The sequence below is a fragment of the Ischnura elegans genome, chromosome 6 (assembly GCF_921293095.1).
Source record: "Ischnura elegans chromosome 6, ioIscEleg1.1, whole genome shotgun sequence".
NCBI lineage: Eukaryota > Metazoa > Arthropoda > Insecta > Odonata > Coenagrionidae > Ischnura > Ischnura elegans.
Window position 1 is genome coordinate 64,296,350 of NC_060251.1, and position 19,201 is coordinate 64,315,550.

The window sequence follows — 19,201 nt, forward strand, 5'->3', positions numbered from 1 at the left end:
TCCAATTTCAAGTGAGGTGATTGGTCCAACATTTGGTGGAGTACTTGTGGAGCACTATGGCTTTCCTCTTTGCTCAACTATAATGGCAGCAATGACATTTCTATTGGTAAGTAATCATTAATTTTTTTTTCTTCATCCATCCTGTGAATACAGTGTTGGTATCTAGGAAGCTTGTATGCAATTTTCAAAGCCGAAATTTTTAAAATTTCTGTTTTGAATTGATGCCGAATTGGCAATACCACTGAACCAAGTTAAATCGAGTAACAAACACAACAAGTGCTGAGGGAGGTCCCTCTTTCCTGCCACTCAAAAAGAGTTTTGAAGCCCTCAGATGTTTTAACCCCTGAATTTCATGGTAGGGTGCGGGCTGAAACTTTCAGGCCCTGCACAGGTGAGAATGATTCATTAAGTTGAGTGATGAAGTTTTCTGAAGCCATCCTTTCATCCACAGATCATATATATTGGATTTTTCACGTTAAATATTTTCAAATCCTTAATCAATTGTGTATTGCTGGAATGTATCACTAATATGCTTCATCCCTCGCAGAAGGGACGGGCAAGTGGGGGGCATAGGCCATCGCTTGGGAGCCCAGGGTGGACTTTTTAAGGATACATCCTTGAAGGCCAGGACCAAGTTACGACTTATTCGCCCGGTTACCTCAGAAGGGGGTGGAGAGGAAGGAAAAAGGGAAAGGAGGAGCTGCCGCAGTTTGAGCCCAATGACTACTCCAGTATAGGGATAGTCATGAAAGGGTGTGGGTTGTTAGAATCTCGTCAGCGCTGTCATACAGGCGGTGTGAGCTATCGCTAAACCAGCTTTAATGTTCCTAGAGATGTCGAAGAATATTCTATAAAGAAGAATATTCCAGAGATTTTTCTCTAGATAGTGGGGCATTTGGCCTTGGGAAAATCACTACATTCCATTGTTCACCATGGAGTTAAAATCACCACATCATCCAGGAGCACCACTTCATAAATATTGTGGGTCAAGGCGACTTCCTCCGTGGGCTTCAAAATGCTTTTTTAGCAGCAGTAAAGAGGGCCCTCGCTCAATACTCAAAGTGTTTGTTTTTATTTTTAGGTGGGGCTTGGTTTAGTGGGATTGCCAAATCAGTGTCAATTTGGGACTTTGAAAATTTTTGGCTCTTGGGTGGTTTAGGTTTTTTCTATCCAGGACTGTACCTTAAAATAATTAAGACTGCCGCACTGCATGGAAGGTCAGGGAATGTAATTGTGTTGGCAAGGTCATGGAGCTTTAGGGAAAATAAATAAATCTGGAATAACTGTCTTTGTTATAAAAGTTAAATGGCTGTATTTCCTCATCTTTATACCCTCACTCGTGCATTCATTATTAGATCATATCATCCCACACTTTGCTGGTAGGCATTTAAATCCCTCAATTTGGTCATGCATCCATTGAGTCAGCATGGAGATTTCAATTCTATTGGATGACAGTGATAAACAACTGATTACTCATATTTTATTGAAAATCCATTTTATTTTACTCGAGGGTTAATCTTTGACTGTATTTTATCACATGAAAAACATTGTGTGAAACATCCTGGAATATTGTGTAATTATTTTTGAAATTATGCAAGGGAATTTTGAATATTATTATGTATAATTATTATAATTATGTTAGGGAACTTTGAATAGATGATCAAGAATTCCCCCTGATAATTTTTCTTTGTCACTATAATGATTGTTTTCTGTGGATCCTCCAGGCTGTGGTCACCATAGTGTATTATTCGTGCAAGTGCAGGTCTTCAGCTGCAAAGCAGAATGCTGATTCCCAAGAAACGGACAGCCTCCTGAGTGCAGCAGTAGGAGGTCATGATGGCGACAAGAGTGGAGATATAGAAGAGGATATGGGTGAAAAAGAACCATTATTGGGTAACGGTAAGAGTAGTGCTGCGGTTAATAGCATTAATGGCCACTGCAAATATGGATCTGAGATTGAGGCAGCTAGGTCAGCTCCAAGCCTGACTGTGACAGCTGCTGTGGAGGGAAATGTGAATGTATAGTTTTAATTGAAGAGATAAAACTCTGTAATAGGAGAGTATGTGCCTCTAAGTTCTGTCGTTATGAACTGATGAAAAGTTTTTGTTTGCCTTCACACAATTTCTGTTGATGGTAAATATTGAATTGAATGGATATTGAACCATGGCTTGTGTTGGTTATGTATATAATCGTGAATGTAACTCTGTTATGAGGTTTTTCCTCTTAAATCCATGATATCACATATTTTTGCCTTTTAGAAAAAGGAAATGTGAAGGCTATACAAACTAATTTTTTATTGTTCTCAGAACACTTTATTTCCCTTATGTGATGTAATCATATGTTTTTAGCAGAAAAAAGACCAATGCATATGTGTGTGTGTTTCATATTTTTAAGGCCCTTGTGCTTATGGAATATGTGTATTATATTCAGTGTCCCCCCCTCCAGAGAACATATGTGTATTGAAACATTTTATCTGACTGAAGTTTGAAAAAAGTTGGGATTCTTAAGTGTACCTAGGATCAATAACTTCTAAAACTGACTATAACTGTCATTTCATGCCAGCAGTATTAACGATATGATCAGTCAAATGTTAATGGCAATAGTGACATAAATATAATATTTGATTTTTTTAAGAAAAAATATTCAAAGGAATTTTGGCAAGAAAGAAAATTTAAATGCTTGGAAATTTGTTGAGGGTATGTCATCTAAAGAAGTCATTGCTTTTTGAGATTGGGTAGTGTCTTAAGATCTCCAGAATTCATTAATATAACACTTCACTTGGTAGGTGCATTTGTACAATAGCACTAATTGGTCTTATGGCTCCTTTCCAGCGAAGAAATTTTGGCTGTATTATGTCACTATTGATTGTCCAGCTATTTAGCTATGAGCCTGTGTTCATACACTTAGTTTTTTTCTAAGATAAATATAATTAGCCGCATTGTATTACTATATCCAGGATATAATATGATATCCAAGGCGTGAAGAAGACAGGTTTCTCTAAAATGCCCTGTCAAGATAGTTTATCCGGACAAATCCCTCTATACAACTGCTATTCCCTTGTTGTATGCTAAACATATGAATCCTCTCATTCATATTGGTGCTATCTTGGTTAAGTCCTATATGAAGTAATGGGAAACCTATTTCTGATGTAATTTTAGTTTATGGGCTTCATTGTGCAGATTAATCGAAAAAATAATAGGATTTGGTAGATCTTCTAATATCAGATTACATTTTCTGCTATTACCATAAAGCTCTGACCTAGAAAGTTGATCTTTACAGTTTTATCTCAGAATTTAAAAAAATATAATTGCTCACTCATGTCTTAGTTGCTTCAATACTCGAGAGGCATTCTTGATGAATCCTGTTGTTAATTTCTCTGAATAAACTTGTTGATAATACTCTAAGGTTGATTCGAGCTTTTTATGACTGAAGTGTGTGGAAATGCACCCTGAAGTTCATTGTGATGACATTTGCTATTCAAAGGTTGTTTTTTTTTCCAAAGGAACTGGAATATATTATTCTCTTCCCCTCATTTGAAATGGTCCTCTTATTAGCATCTTGGTAAAGACCTTAAGGTTTTCTTTGAGTTCTTTACAAAATGTAAAAGTAACTCTTGTAATAGAATTTTTGAGTGCCTTTTCACTTGCCATTAAGAATTGGTCATCAAATCTGTACAACTCATATGAGTTGTGGTGTCTTTACATTTGTTAAGTTTTTGTTTTCTTGTTGTTTCGAAAATGGATGTCCCTCTGTTAATTAGAACCAAGTGCTCAAGGGCGAAAGAGCTCAGGTGGTTTAGTTATAAGTCAGAAGAGATATGGACTAACGTAGTGCGTAGTGTTTAATGCAATTGACATGTCTGCAACATTGCATTCAGTAGTATTGTGGGAATGTATTTTGAGGTGATACTTCATGGTTTGAAGGAAAACTCCTGGCTTGGTCAACCTACTGGATATGATATCTTACAATATCTTGTGTAATTGATACAAATTATAATTTCACTCTAGTGTGAACTGTGTAAAGTCCTTATTGATCACAATTTGGAGTCAGGTAGTCCTAGATGGCATGCTGTTTATAATATGCAATGAGGTCAGGCTCCCATCACCCACTGCCAGAAACTGTACTCAAACCTCCACTTACTGTTATTTGATCTATGCATTGGTTGTTGTCCATTTAGTGCTCAAAATTGGTAAAAACATGTTATTAATTTGTATCCTAGTCCTTTTTAAATATTGTCATCTATTTACAATGCCATATTTTATTCCCAGTCATTCTTTATATAAAATCTCTGATTTTATGATGTGCATCAAGAGGTCCTTGATTTAATTGTTGTCAAGTGTGTCTGGCTGTGCATGAGGACAGTTACCATTGTGAAAGGTGGATATTTTTAATGTTTTTGAGAATGAAAAAAATGATTTTTTTCTATCGTACAATGCATCATTCGAGTTTATGATTGCATGATACATATGATTTTTTTAAAGGAGAAGTTATTGTATAAAATATTCGTTGGAAAACTGTTCAAATAATGAGTCTCATAAAGGTTTCACGATGACCTCGTAAAATGTAGAGTTTAAGGCTTTGCATTTTAGCATAGACAAGCTTATCTAGGAAGTTACCGCAACATATGTTAAATAAGATACCATTAATGTATCATATGTATTAGTAAATCAGCTAGAATTAAGTTGATTGATGAATTTTGAATGTGGAGCAACTGCAAACAACTTTTTTCTAGCTCCATTAAAAATTTTTACAAATTCAAAGTACATGCCGTAATTGTCTGATTATTGTCCTCCACTAATGTTGAGGCTTCAGCTCCGGGAAAATTTTAAGAAATGCGTTTGAATATAGTCTTTCCTTTACTTTTACCATGTTCATCTTTGGAAAAAAGGGGGACCATATTCAAGTAAATGTGGTACTTGCATGATAACGGCGCAATTAGAATGATGAAGTATCCTTTCGCCCCAAAATTATCTACCTTTCACATATAGCCCTGAATCGCTAAAAAACTAATTTTCCTGGTTCTCTCTCCTTTTGTTGAGGGTACTGTAGTACCTAATCTATAAAAGTAATTACTGATGCATGTAATTACTATGCCATGAGGGAATTTTGGCAGCCATAAAAACCAAGTTCGTGTACATGGTTCCTTTAATATGGAATATTAGATCAAGAAACTAAAGAACCATTGCACAATACATATCATTTACCCAAATATGGGGTCACAGTAAGCTTGCCTATGTTGTAGATTGCCACCAAAACCACAAATTGTACCCAAAACATCCAAAAAATCAATGTCAGTGAACTATATTTTAACCTGCAGTGGTAATCATAGCGAGTGAAAAAGTTCAATGCATGCATAGTAGATTGCAGCTCATCGGCTTGAATTGTGAGTTATTTGATAAAAAATTGCAAGTTCGCGAATACAATGATATTATTTTCTGATTTGGCTGGCTGTGATTTATTGGTATTTAGTTTCTCCGGTATGTTATTTTATGATTACTGAAATTTTAATGAGTTTACTCTTAAAATGCTCCGAAGTAACTGTACCACTCTATCATGAGCATATTAATGCACCTTTGTTATGTTGTGCATAGTGACACTATACTCTTAAATCCTAATTTAGCTGGTGGAAATACTTGTCCTTGGCTATAATTCCCTCTCTTATGATTGTCATTGCTAGTCACCCGCATCTTTTTAGGAGAACTAGAATCTAGTAATTTGGCGACATTCATGGTAGTAATTAGGAAGTTATTTGAAAGTAAAGTAATAATAATACATGGCACCCTTCAAAAAAATCCAGGGATCTCTTGCAGCACTATAGTGAAGTTTACTTTAGCAACCACTCCAAATGATGGCGTATGTAATCCACATTTTATCCAGCCATCTATTTATAATTTACTGTATTTGTGCTGTTGACTGTGATAATATTACTCATTATTTCAGCTTAGTGTTTATTTTTTTGTTAAAAATCAAGATTTTTGTCAGAATATGTATATTTATGAGCATATTTTAAAAAAGGTTAATGTGTCCACATAGATGTTTGAACCCTCATATTAAATCCATATTTTTTGAAAGCTATTGATTTTTTATGGACAGAAATGTTATTGTAGTCTGTGATGTTGATGGAGTTAGGTAGGAAAATATTGGTGTGCTATACTTGGAATGGGATTTGGTTTATGTTCATATTAAACTGGTAAATTGAAGGGTAAAACTTTGTCTTCTCTTCAAAATGTTAAAAATAAGGAGCTAATATCAGACTTCATTTGATGTTGTAAATAGTTGCTGTTGGGGTATCATATGCTATATTTATTCCTTGATAGAAACTGATGTGTTTTTACATCTTTATGCTATTACATACTTAAAAAGAATCAGATTTTCGAAAAGAATATCACTGATATTACAAGAAGATTGCTATTGATAACATTCTCTTGTGTATGGCGAACTATACGAATAATAGTGTATTTTGTATGTCCAAAATTAGAGAGGTTGCACTTAGTTTGATTCCCAGCAGCAATTAATTACATATACTTATTCTCCTGGTGACATATTATTTCACTATCATATAATATTACTTTTATTCTTGATGCTGAAAACTATTAATAAGTGAAGAAACTCAAGTTTTTTCTTAGAAATACTGGTGCCCTTTGCACAAGCAGTAATACTCCTCTTCAGATCTTTGTCAAATGGTAATCAAGCTAATATTCATTACATATGTACTGTAAAGTTTTGTGACCAAGTTTTCTCCTCCTTGGCACTTTGGATTTTGTCTCTGTAATAGAAGAGGAAGTAATGAAATATAAGTAATCTTAAAAAAGAGAAGAATGAAATTTCCTTGTTTTTTTACTTTATTGCATATGCTCCTGCAGTATGTCTGTATAAATACCCAAAAGTTGAACAACTAATTATACTGGCTGCGTGATTAAAGGCAGGCCATCACTAGCAATACCACACACAAGGACAGAGGTTGTTACTCCTAAAAATGTTACACACCAACAAATATCATTGAGGCTAAAAAAAGGCCCCGGACATTGGCTAGAATTTTCAGGTTTCATAAGAAGAATGATTTAAGGTACAAATCCCTCTTCATAAAGTGTCGAGAGAATTCTCTCTCGCCAAAAATAGCTATAAAAAACCACTTCCCCACTCCTTCTGGTCTTAACTCTTTACGTTTTGGCGCATCAAATATAAAATATGACTTATGCTGAAAATATTGACCTATTTACATAGCTGAAAATGACTACTTCCTCAAATTACAATTTGAGAATTCCCACATATATCCTGTGAAAAGGAAGATAAACATCACCTTCTCTTCATTCACATTGAAAACATGAAATTTATATTATTTTGATTTTGTCGCTCAGCCAAGTACAACAACGAGAGGAACTAGACCCGTAAAAGTACCCACATATTTTTCCACTTCTGAATGAGAGCCTACAAATGCCATCAATTGGTCCCACATAAAAAAAAAACTAAGTGGCCCTGGAAAGAGTTCTATTTAATACCTGCACACATCTATCTTGAATTCACCATGTCTTATTACAAAGAAGAAATTAACACTCCGTACACCAGTGAATGCAGTGTTAACACAGCCGTTTTAGCAGCGCATGATAGTTTGGGCAATCTATCTCCTGCGTGTCCTGAGTTTATCCTTTGCTTGATGCAAGTTCTATTTGGGAGTCTAGGAAATACTGACATTCACATAACTTCTCGTCACAGCATTAGCATCTTAGTAAAACCCTGACTAGGTGACTGTCATTGTCTATCAAGAGTTGAGGCATCCAGGGCACACAAATTTGACATTTTTAGACCATCACCATCAAATGACCAAGTATCAACATCAAGAGTGGTATGGAATTACCTGTAGCAGAAATCATAGGATTGAAATCATGTGTTCCACCACATTGAAACAAATAGTTGAAAGGTCCCAGGATCATGAGGCTGAAAGGTAATGGAATGTGGCACTCACTCATGGTCCTTTCCCCAGAAATCAGTCATGTAGGCATCGCAAAATAACAAATAAAAAGCACTGTACAAGAGTAAAACTAAAAATAATATAACTTGTGAACGATTGCACATAACAAACAGCCTTTCCAAGATAATGATTTGACAATGTTTTTTTTAAGTAAAGAACCTATATTCATGAAAATATTTCTCTTCTAATAGCAATAAATTTTGCAATATATATTTCAATCTTTGTCCAATTAAAGGGTGACTAGAATACGTAGCATATCCCTGTACAAGGGTACAGTTATATAAGGTTAAAATTTTCTGGGATGCTGTTGACTATGGAGTTTGTTGACTTACACAGCACTCATTAATATGTTTTTTCCTTTGCCAGAAAAGCTATCTCCCACAGCCTCCAGAAATATTCAACTTGACAATCTATGCACACGTTACGAATGAGATGAACGAGCAATGTGGAGGAAAAAGGATACCTTGTCATTAGTTTCTTGACCACACATATTGCACTTAAAGGGGTCTTGGTAACCATGGTAACCCATGTGCATCGTGTAAAGCACTACATCACGGAATGCAATGTCGCAGTAAGGGCAGTGATAATCTTCCTTATCCTCCTTCACCCTGACCACCTTTGTCACCTTTGGCTCCTCGGATGCTGCCATTGTCCTCCTCCTTTTAGAGGGCGAGTCAACCATGGATTCTTCTTCATCGTTTTCCGAGTGACGAGATTGCCTTTCCTCCTCATCATCCCCAGAACTCCCTCCCTCCTCCATTTCCTCGCCCCGCTGCAAGTTCCGCGAGATCCTCTCCAGTTTGAAGGCCCTGCCCTTTCGTCTGCTGCTGCCACTGCCCAGCAAGGCCACCCCACCCTTCTGCCTCTCCTCACCGAGATGGTGCTCCACCGCAGACTGCTGTCTCGGAGTGGACTCTTTGGTCAAGTCCAGCGGCACCCCACCATTTGGGAGTCTTCGCCCCTCTCTACCGTCATCTCCACCTGAGGGCAATATCGCAGCAGTGTCCCTCATCCCCTCTGCCACAACTTCGTCCTCCCTGCTCACCGCAGTGGGTGCTGGTGGTGATGCTGTGGGCTTTACAAGTGGGGTTTGAACTGCCTCCTGGCTCAACCATGGCCTCTGGATGGGTTGGGGTGAAGCTGGGTGATGGACCTGACCCTGGTGGAGGGTGGCACCACCGTTTGTCACTGCCTGCTGCTGGTAGTGTTGTTGATGATGCATTTGCTGCTGTACATGGGCATGCCATTGCGCCTGGAGCTGCGGGGGCACGGGACCCCTGAAATGCCCCATCCGGGGGACCACCGCCGTCAGCATGCGGGCCAGGTACTCTTTCAGCCCGGCATCAGTGGCCTGAGCTGGGACAATCCCGTTGGCTATCAGGATGGATTGCTGTTGGTGCTGTGGTGGGGGCTGTTGGTGGTGCTGCTGGGCGTGGAGAGGGTTCATGGCCCTCGTAGCACCGACCTCGGTGCTCGAATCCCTGTTTCCCACATCCCCGTTCGCTGCGTGCACCATCATATGCTCTGCGAAGGCCTCCCGACTGGTCGAGGCGAACTCGCACAAGGTGCACTTGACTGGTCTGTTGCTGGAGGCGCAAGGGGGCCCGCCGGAAGGCTTTTTGGCCTGCACATCCGGGTGCTCTTCCCTGGCAGGGTGCCACTGCTCCTCGGCCTCTGCCCTCGGCTGCAGGACCCTGGGCAGGATGGGCCTCGATGTCTGCGGGGTGCTGTAAGCGGACGACGTTATCGTGGAGGCAGGGGCGTAGTAGCTGCCCGCGCCGTTCGCGTAGGAAGGCGAAGGGGAGGACGGGTAGACCAGCATCGCTTGGAACGGAGCCCCGGAGGACGCTGTTGTGGTGATGACGGAGGCCGCAGCGGTGACGGCTGGAGGCAGCGTTGTTGTCGGGGCCGGAGGGGACGGGGGACTGTTTGGAGCCCCCGAGACCACCACGGTCTCCTGCACCCCTTGCTGTTGGTGCACCTTCTTCGATCCCGTCTTGGGGCCGCGCCGGGTGCCGTACACGTCGATCACGGGCAGCGGGTTGGGGGAACCATCCGGGTGCAGCACCATCGCCGGCTGGTGGGAGTACTTGCGGAGGTGCAGCTTGAGGCTGTGGCAATACTTGGTGGCGTATCCGCAGTCGGCGCAGCGGTACTGATACACGCTGGAGTGGCTCTTGAGGTGGGAGTTGAGCATGGACTTGTTGACGCAGGTGTAGGGGCAGTGGGGGCACTTGAAGGGCTTGGAGCCGAAGTGGTTCCTCAGGTGGTACTCTAGGTGGTGCTTGTATTCGGTGACGAACGGGCACCGGGGGCAGGTCAGCAGCCTCTCGGCTCGGATGTGCATTCGAGAGTGCTCCCAGAACTCCAGTTTGGTCAGCGCCACGAAGTCGCACTGCTTGCAGCGGAAGGTCTTGAACTTGCCTTGCGACGTGATCCGTGGCTTGTTCACGTCTCCGCCCGCGTCGTCCTCGTCGGAGGCGTCGGGGCGCTGGCCTTGGCCGTCACCCTCGGAATACTGCGGCCCGCCGGCGGCGGACTCGGAGTATTGCATGCGGCGGATGTCGGCCGAGTCCTCGCACTCCTCGGAGTAGCAGCCTTCCGAGTAGGGGGAGCGGGGGCCGTCGTCGCCTTGCCCGCCGCGGTCTCCGCCGCCGCGGCTGCTGCCTCCGGGGCTGTCCTCCAGGTTGGCGGCGTCCTCTGACTCCCGCTCGGGGGCGCCACCGCTGCCGCTTCCGGGAGATATTCCCGAGTCGTCCCTCGGGTCGTCATCGCGCTCGGGAGCCTCTTGCTTCACTCGCACGGAACCCTGGGAAGGAAAAACGGGAGGGGTTAGAACTCGGTTCAAAGTTGATTCCCTTCAAACATGAATCCGCGTGGAAAAGTAATAATGATCGTGGAAAAGTAATAAATACTCTGCGGCACTTCTACGGCTAGAAAGTTTAGTGAGGTGGAGGACGCCTTGGTCCTTGGAAAGGGTAATTAAGAAGCGATGTTGACACAACCTCCGACAAGAGCATACATCGAAGACTAGAGATAACAGTGGAAAATTTCGATGGGTAGAAAAAACGGTGATGTTAAGGGAAATTATCATTCGAGAGGAAAATTAATTTGCGTTAATCAAATCCTGTAAGCAAAAATATATTCAGCCAAATCGTTTGAAAAAACTGTTCGAAAAAGAATGGTTGTGTACTTCAGGGGCTCAGCTAGAAATTAAGTCTAGGTGGTTTTAGGCGCAACTAATACTGAAGGGTCTGGGGGGTATGGAATACCCGCCAGGGTAAGCGGGAGGTGCTTGGGCCCTCCCCAAGAAATTTTTTATGATGAATGGTTAAAAAATGGTCAGTTTTACGGCTATGTGAATACTTCGATGTTTTTTCTGTGAGTCATCCGTCCCCCTAATATTAATTACAAAATTTGTCATATTAAAATATTTTATAAAAAATTCTCTAAGCTCTGGTGTTGGGGGGTAGGGGGGTTATCCCCCAAAACTTCCACCTCGCTGCGCCTCTGGTGTAGTTAAATACAATATTTTGGCTTGAGGTAAAGCAAGAGATATCGCCGCCAAGTGAAAGGAAAGTGAGGAAAGCAGATAGCTCTTTTTCGGTCAATTATTAGTTAATATACCTCCGTGGACGCGCAGAAATTGAGATGAATATTCGAAGATGAAACAGTACAACAAAGGAGGGAATTTTGACCCATATACTATTTTTTAATCATTAAAAACCTATTTTATTCCAACAATCTTAATTTTGATGGGAAACACCTCGAATTCTGTTTGTCCAAGCGTTGAAAAAAAATATTAAAAGTGTTACGTAATGGTTAAATCGACGTATTACCCCAATCTCTGAATACTAAGACACGGACAGCCCGAAATGGGGATGCCTCGTGTCTTTGACGCTTCAAATATGAATGATAATGAGGGGGGAAAAGGATTAAAATCTCTTTCGTCGCAATTTCACGCAAATCGTTTCATTTTCTTAGCTAACATATCCATATTCCATTTACTTTTTGCATGATATAGATGTGGCCATGACGATTATTAATTTAATCACTTATGACTTCACGAATATGCAAAAAATCGACATTTAAAAAATATATTGTTGTTTATCTAATGTCATTGGTGCACAATAATTTTTAAAGCAACAATTACCACTGCATGCATTCTCGGTTTATCACTGTACGTGTAGAATAATCATGAACAAAATCGAAAAGAGGAAACTATCATTCTATTCGATTTTTCACCTACCGGGAGTTTTAAAGAGTAAACATTTTTACTTAACTGTTTTCACCGAAAAAAGGAACGTCTTAGCCTTTTATTCGGCGTTCATGTGGGAGAGGGAGTCGCACCAAATCAGATCCTAATAGATACAAGTGTGTACTCTTTTATGTCTAGAGACGATCGGTACTTATTTCGAGCGCAACATGGGGAAATGTCGAGGACAGAAAGCGAAAAAGTGACAGTGAACGAACGGAAATATCATAATCAATTCGTAATAATCATAATCTAGAAGAAAGGCAGTTGCTAAGGCAATGCTCTGTCGTGGCAAAACACGCTTCACTGAAAGAGAGAAGTGGGCGAAAAAGTAAATACTGGTGAAAGCGTTGAAATGGAAACCTCTAATAAGAAGTTTCAATCCCTAATGAGTCCAATATGCAACCCTTAACCTTCTAATATACTTGAATACGTGACGCAGCTAAAAGTAAGTATATATTTTCAGAATATCTCTCAATAACCTTTCCAGGAACTAATATAATATATTTTATTCTGGGATAATTTGAACTTTGAAGGGATCTCAGTTATTCCTAACGTGCTGCGGGAGCGTGAGGGATTTGGAATCAACGAATATCCAACCACGAAAGACATGAGTGCAGTGTAAATGCAGCTCATTAATGAAGAAGCTAAATCATGCGCCTGGGATAAATGACCTTCTCGGTGGCGTTTGGGAATGGCAATGGTGCTTAAATAATCATGAAAGAACGAGACCGAGGTGAATAAAAAAATAAATTCTAGAAGAAAATCAAGGGCCCTCATTTGAGTACTTATCCCCGACGTTGACATGAATGAAACACATCAAAAAGGTAGCATTTCCAAACTCTACAGCAAAGAACATTTCAGCAAATGAATAAAAAACATGCCTACCATGGGTGTTGAGGATGATCTATTGCTCCGGGCGATAAAGAAGCTATTCGACGTGAAATCCTTTCAACGGTAGGAGGCAGCAGAAAAAAGGAATTCCTTCCTTGGAATGCATGCACCATATAACAGTTGGGAAAGAACTGAGCTATAAATTCGTCACACTAACCCAAAAACGCGATTGTTGAGTTTTACCTCCAAAATAAAAAGGCAACGCTTATCACAACAATGTATTATCATAATGGAGTCCGAATAATATTCAGTGCAATCTGCAATAAAAATAAAAGGTGATGGGAGATGGGTTAATTTGCACGGAGAGGCAGCAATCGCGTTGATTTTTTTCTATGTATACGCCCTTTCCACGAATCTGCACCGTCACAGACAGTGGCTGGAGCCAAGCGAGTTCAGCTTCAGTTCTGCGAAAATTAGAAGTCTAGCGGACGGCTAGCCTCTCTGGCGCCAGCGAAATATCCAGCCAAACACGGATTAAAGTTAATGTCTAGGTGTAATTACCTTGGCACGTGTGATTTAAGGCGAGGAATTCACGAGCCCTTGCATTGTAATTTAATTTTTCAGCGTGAAGCTAGTTCAACTTGACAATAACAAAAGGTCCCCTCGCAGAACTCGGACGGTATTATCTATTTGCTGGATTATTACTGGCATAAAAATAAAATTCAGTCCAACTTCAACTCGAGAAAACGGTCGTGTTTCTCTGATTAGACAACACGTGTTTGATAAGATCCTTAGAATCACGGACAATATAATGGCGTAGCGAGGCTCCGGGCCCCCCTCCCCCGGAATATAAAATCACAATTACTTTGCCTCATAAAAAAACGAGATTGGAAATAAAGGAATAAAACTTTGCAAGGTTCACTATCAATTTACAAAAGATTTCTTTGAAAAATGAATAATTTTCAGTTGTGAAACGTGTTAAAATTAGTTTAAAACCCTGTACTTAAAATAGTACCCCGTTTTTCAAATATTACCCCCCGTTACCTGAAAAAATGCCTTGTTACCACACTGACCACGTAGTCCTCGTTTGATTTAAGGCCGTTTTCACGAGGCACACTAATGCGTAGGTTAGAACTGCATTCATTTCTTATTATGGTGTACAATTACGCGAATGCACGAACGAAATGAGAACAGGGACTGTTCACTTCCATGCATTCCCACATTCGTGGAAATCCCACATTCCCTCACCGCTTTACAAATTTTATTCATCATTACTCACCACAACTTGTAATTCATGAATGCAACACTAATTCAGAAGTGGTTACCATGGAAATGTTCTATTGTCGGAACTACGGAAAATTGAGTGATTTAGGTTCTCAAAAGACAAGTGTCAAGAAAAAATATTAACACGAAACATTCAATTGTGAAAAGCGCCTTTTATCCTTCAACTCATTTAGCCAACCTTAAAATGATTTTATTTCTTTCAATGGATCATATTTCATGAAATACTTGAAATATTAGTTCTTTAAGCAAGGACGGATCCACGATTTTTTCACGAGGGGGGGGGGGGGGCGGGAGGGGCGGAAAACTACGTACAACAATTAACCTATGAAGTATACTATTAATTTTAATATAAAAGTTATAAATATTTAGAAATGTTATATTTATGTAAATATTTATAACTTTTATATTAAAATATAAAATAAATTAATATTTGTATTAGAAGTATCAACTATTTTTTAAGCGTCTGGGGGGCGGATTTATAGGGGAAACGTGGCCCCATAACCCCCCTAACTCCGCCTATGTCTTTAAGTACATTATGGATGCTTTAACATTGTTACACTTCCAAAATATATGTATTGTTCCCAGTGGTGTCATGGTGCCGGAACGCCGTTTCGGCAATGGTTAGCAAAAGACACAATAGTCAAATAACACTTTCACCAATTTTGTTGCCGCAAAATTTCTCATTTTTGCATTCGTTAGCAAAACAAAGAAATAGTAATAAAATGTAAATAATGATTTAAAATACATAAAAAAATAGAGTAATATTTCACTTCTAAAGAAAGTTAAGGAAGTGCGTTCCGGCACTGCTAATTACGCCATGACGTCACTGATTGTTCCCCTAAATAGTGCTAAAATGATGAAAATCTGATGACGAGCTACACTCGACATTGCGCGATTTGGCACCGGAAGTTCACGACGAACTATAATAATAATAATAATAATAAATAATTTTATTACTCCACACACAAATTACATGAAAATAGCAAAATTGAGTAATTTTAGGTAGCCGCGAAGGATAACCTGTTTGAGGCTACCATCCAAAATAATAATACATTATGCTTTAAATATAGTGTAGCTCATTTTGTGTTACCTTGATAATCTATACTAACAAAGCTTAAGTGCGTACATGAAAAAAAAACAACTAAAGAAGCATTTATAATTCGTTTACATCAATATTTTATAAAAATATTTGTTCTACACTTCCTTTTGTGAGAAGCCAAGAATGTGCATTTTGCAAAAACTTTTTCAAAGACTTTGAAATAAAGCATGACTGGGGTAACAAATTAAAAACCTTTGGTCCTACGTACAAAGAACATCTTTTAAACAAAGTCAAATATGGTTGAAATCTAGACTCTTCATTTCAGCGCAGCGGGTTAATTCATTCATCAGTACATCAACAGTACTTAAACGTGACAGTTGGTGTGCTCACCTCTGGTGCTCCGTGAGGAGAAGGGCTGCCTTGACCGGATGACCCTTGAGGGGCTGACGGCGCCTCGCGGTCTGCGGCATCCTCTTCGGCGCCGCTCCCGGCCGCCTGCTGCGCCTCCTGGCGGGGGGCGGGCGAAGAAGGTTCTCCGTTGCTGGTGGGCTCCGCCTCGGTGGCGGTGGGCGAGGAGGACGCGGGGAGCAGTCGGATCACGTGGGTTGGGGGCGGCGGGGGCGGGGTCTGCCGGTGGTGGTGTATGTTGGCGGCGGTGGCGTGGAGGTGGTGGTGGTGGGGGTGGTGCGGGAGGCCCTCGAAGCAGTTCATGGCGGGAGCGGAGGAGGCGAGGGGCGGGGATAGCGATGATGCGGAGATGGCTGCCGTGTCCGCCCACAGGACGCTGGTCGGCTCGCCCCCGGATCTCATCTCATCTCAGCAGCCGCCTGAAAGGAGAAGAAAGTGGACACTCCCTTTAACACACATGAAATAAATAAGGTGGCACCTGGCGTTACCTTGCGGATTCTATAGCTGAAAACAAGAGCGCAATAACCGATTCATAACCAAAGATAGAAAAATCTTAATTGTTCAGGAAAAAATCTATAAGAACAAAATAACATTATTCAGTTTGCAGGCATATTAATTACAAAGTAGATGATTACAAAAATATAAGCTTTTCATTTTTTGAAATGTCTATGCATACATTTTTCCCATTCTTAACACAAAAATGCATGTACCTGAGTAAACAAGGGCAATTTGCGTTATACACCAAGCCTGATTTGATACAACACAAGAAACTTTTGCATTCTTAACTTAACAAATGACAAAATGGTACGGAAAAAGAGGAACGATTATGACCAGAACACAAATTGGAAAAAATAAAAGGAATAAAGGTGAAATTTCGAGAAAAATATAAAAAACAATGGTTCTTGCACGGAGACAGTAGAACGTAAGGTTTCAACAATGTCTGATGAACTTATTTGGTACTTATTGTTGGAAAAAAACAATGTCTTCTGGTAATGCGGAAATCTCATTCTTGCAAAAATTGGTCAAAATATGGTATTCAAATATCGAATATTGGGCATTGGCTCTTGCACCAAGGACCTCAATTCATGCTGAACTAACAAGAATAAACTTCCACAGGATGATTTATTGTGACAAAAACTAGGGTTTCGTCGAACGGTTGACATCTTCAGGTGAGCACTTTACAGAACATGATTTGCTCATCTGACGATTTTGACTGTTCAGCGAAACTATGCTCCTGTATTAACTCATCCAGGAGAAGTTTACTAAGTTTTTTCTTGGCGATTGAACACATTCAGGCTTAATGTTTCCGGTTTAACTTTACGGAATCACAATACAAATATTAAAATAAAATTCACTTTGTACATTCCACACGGACCAAATATCATTCCCATTCAATAAAAATCATTACCAACCATGATTTCGACTTTTATGTCATTTCATATACCTTGATTAAACTAATGGATAAAGTTCGTGGAAATTTTGAACGGTAAATGGTTTGGATGGTAAATGTACACAAAATTGAAATGTAAAAACAACTTTGTACTTTCTACACAGCTTCGTAGGTACTCCGATTGATTTCAAAGACTAGGCGTCAATTTCAATGAGGGTGACCATAGCCATTTCGTAGACTGATTCTACATGTGAGTTGTGCCCCGTCATCACTTTACTAAAGCCTATCTTTGAGTTTGAGTATCCCGCCACCACGGAAAGTGGTGTGTTAACCCCCCGCTAGATGTCTCTGGTGTTCTCGGGGGAGAGCCTTCACTAGATTCACAAGTATGGATTGGGAAGTGCGCGGGAGTTCTTCACTCCTTCGATCAGTCACTACAAACAAGAAGCTACGATCTATACGATGCTGCGGGGAGAAAGCCGCACGTCCAGGAAAAAGCTTCCATGAAAGAATACATGCGGTCGAGAGAGAAGATCTCGTAGAAAAGACTTTTCTTTTGTCTTCACATCACACAAAAGTACTACATTCTTGGGTATATGTAGATATATATATTTTAAAAAATTACCTACAAGTACGCATAAAAGAGCGAATAAAATCGTTGGTCGGTCGATATCGAAAGGAAGATTCACCTTCGTCTTCTAAGAGTCGGAATTAAAATTCCTTTAGCGCTGACCAAAAAATACGCATGTATTCACTGATGTCAGTGATTTAAAAACAACTATCTATATTTAACTTTTATCGGGCGCTTATATTTTTCTATGGTATGCCTGCGAAAAAGCCTGGAAAGGCAAAATTCTGTGTTTTTTGGTCCAGGGGATTTTTTGCTCACAGCAATCGATGTGAATTCCACCGAGTTTAATCCTACAAGTTTGGAGTAACCTCATAATAGCCGGCCTCGGTGGCGCCTGCTAATTCAAGGAGTGCGGGTTCGAATTCTGCCTGTGTTAGTTGTGTCTCATCCAGAGAGTGGATGCATGCGCGCCTCCAAAGAGAGTACTGCATGGACCTAAATTCGGTTGATAATTAAATACGACATTATTATTATTCCGCAAGGCCACGATTTCATGCACGAATCTGTTACCTACTACGCTAACTTTTCGTTTCCAATAACTAACTAATAGTTATCTGCTTGATGGCGTGTTCGTGTCCCTAGCAATCTCTTAGTTTCTGGCCTGACCTCGTGTCGTTGCCCTGTGGGCTTGGCCTGTGTCCATCAAGTGAGCGCGTGTCTGATTAAGGCTAGGATGAGTGCTGCATGCCTGGTGTGGAATCACCCCAAGCCACATATCCTGGTGGTGGCTTGCACAGTAGTAGTATATAGTAGATGTAGATATAGCCGCCGGTGATAAGACATTTATAAGTTGATGTCATAGTTATAGACTTCAGAAAGGTATTAGATAAGGTTCCGCATTCAAAGCTGATTCAAAATTTGGAAGAATACGGTAAAGATAAGCGCATAATAGGTTAGATTTAGCGAAGTCCACCTTGAGACCTTTTTTTTAATATTCACTCAGATTGCTTTCGGGCAGGCATCCAGAGATCGGAAGTGGTCCACCCAGCATCGTCCGATTAAGAGGAGGAGGGAAGAGAATTGAACTGGAGAGTGTCAACAGTGAGCGTGTCTCCTGTTTGGCAGGCTTAACCTCATGTCGCTCGCGACGACGGGAAAAGCCGAGAGGTCTCTCGGGGAGATAAACAAAAAAGCACCCAAAAACACGACCTCCCATCGGATCACGTGATATCGGGGCAAACAAAATGCAGCCAAACCCCCTTTTTGCCCATCCCACCCACCCCCCCGATGCGAGGAAACAACAATGACCGAGCGAAAACAAGTATACCGGAAAACAGCACAAAGCCAGACTCCGCAAAAAGTCTCCAAGACGCTCGAACTCAATAAAATTATGAATGGCCATATTCGAGAAGGTTTTTCAATTCCCAATGCATTATTATTATGCGCTGAAA

The 19,201-nt window shown here is 40.6% G+C and overlaps 2 protein-coding genes across 2 annotated transcripts in view; one reads left to right on the forward strand and one right to left on the reverse strand.

The window, feature by feature from the left end:
• Positions 1-6,824, forward strand: part of LOC124160884 (MFS-type transporter SLC18B1-like) — a 27,727-nt gene extending 20,903 nt beyond the window's left edge. Inside the window, exons 11-12 of the mRNA XM_046537000.1 lie at positions 13-106; positions 1,725-6,824. Coding sequence (XP_046392956.1) covers positions 13-106; positions 1,725-2,024 — 394 coding nt within the window. The 3' untranslated portion in view covers positions 2,025-6,824. The remainder of the gene's footprint in view (positions 1-12; positions 107-1,724) is intronic.
• The window catches only part of LOC124160883 (protein hunchback), a 122,391-nt gene continuing 106,488 nt past the window's right edge, over positions 3,299-19,201 (reverse strand). Inside the window, exons 3-4 of the mRNA XM_046536999.1 lie at positions 15,772-16,208; positions 3,299-10,778 (exon numbers count right to left, since the gene is read on the reverse strand). Of these exons, the coding sequence (XP_046392955.1) occupies positions 8,391-10,778; positions 15,772-16,191 (2,808 nt within the window). The 5' untranslated portion in view covers positions 16,192-16,208 and the 3' untranslated portion in view covers positions 3,299-8,390. The remainder of the gene's footprint in view (positions 10,779-15,771; positions 16,209-19,201) is intronic.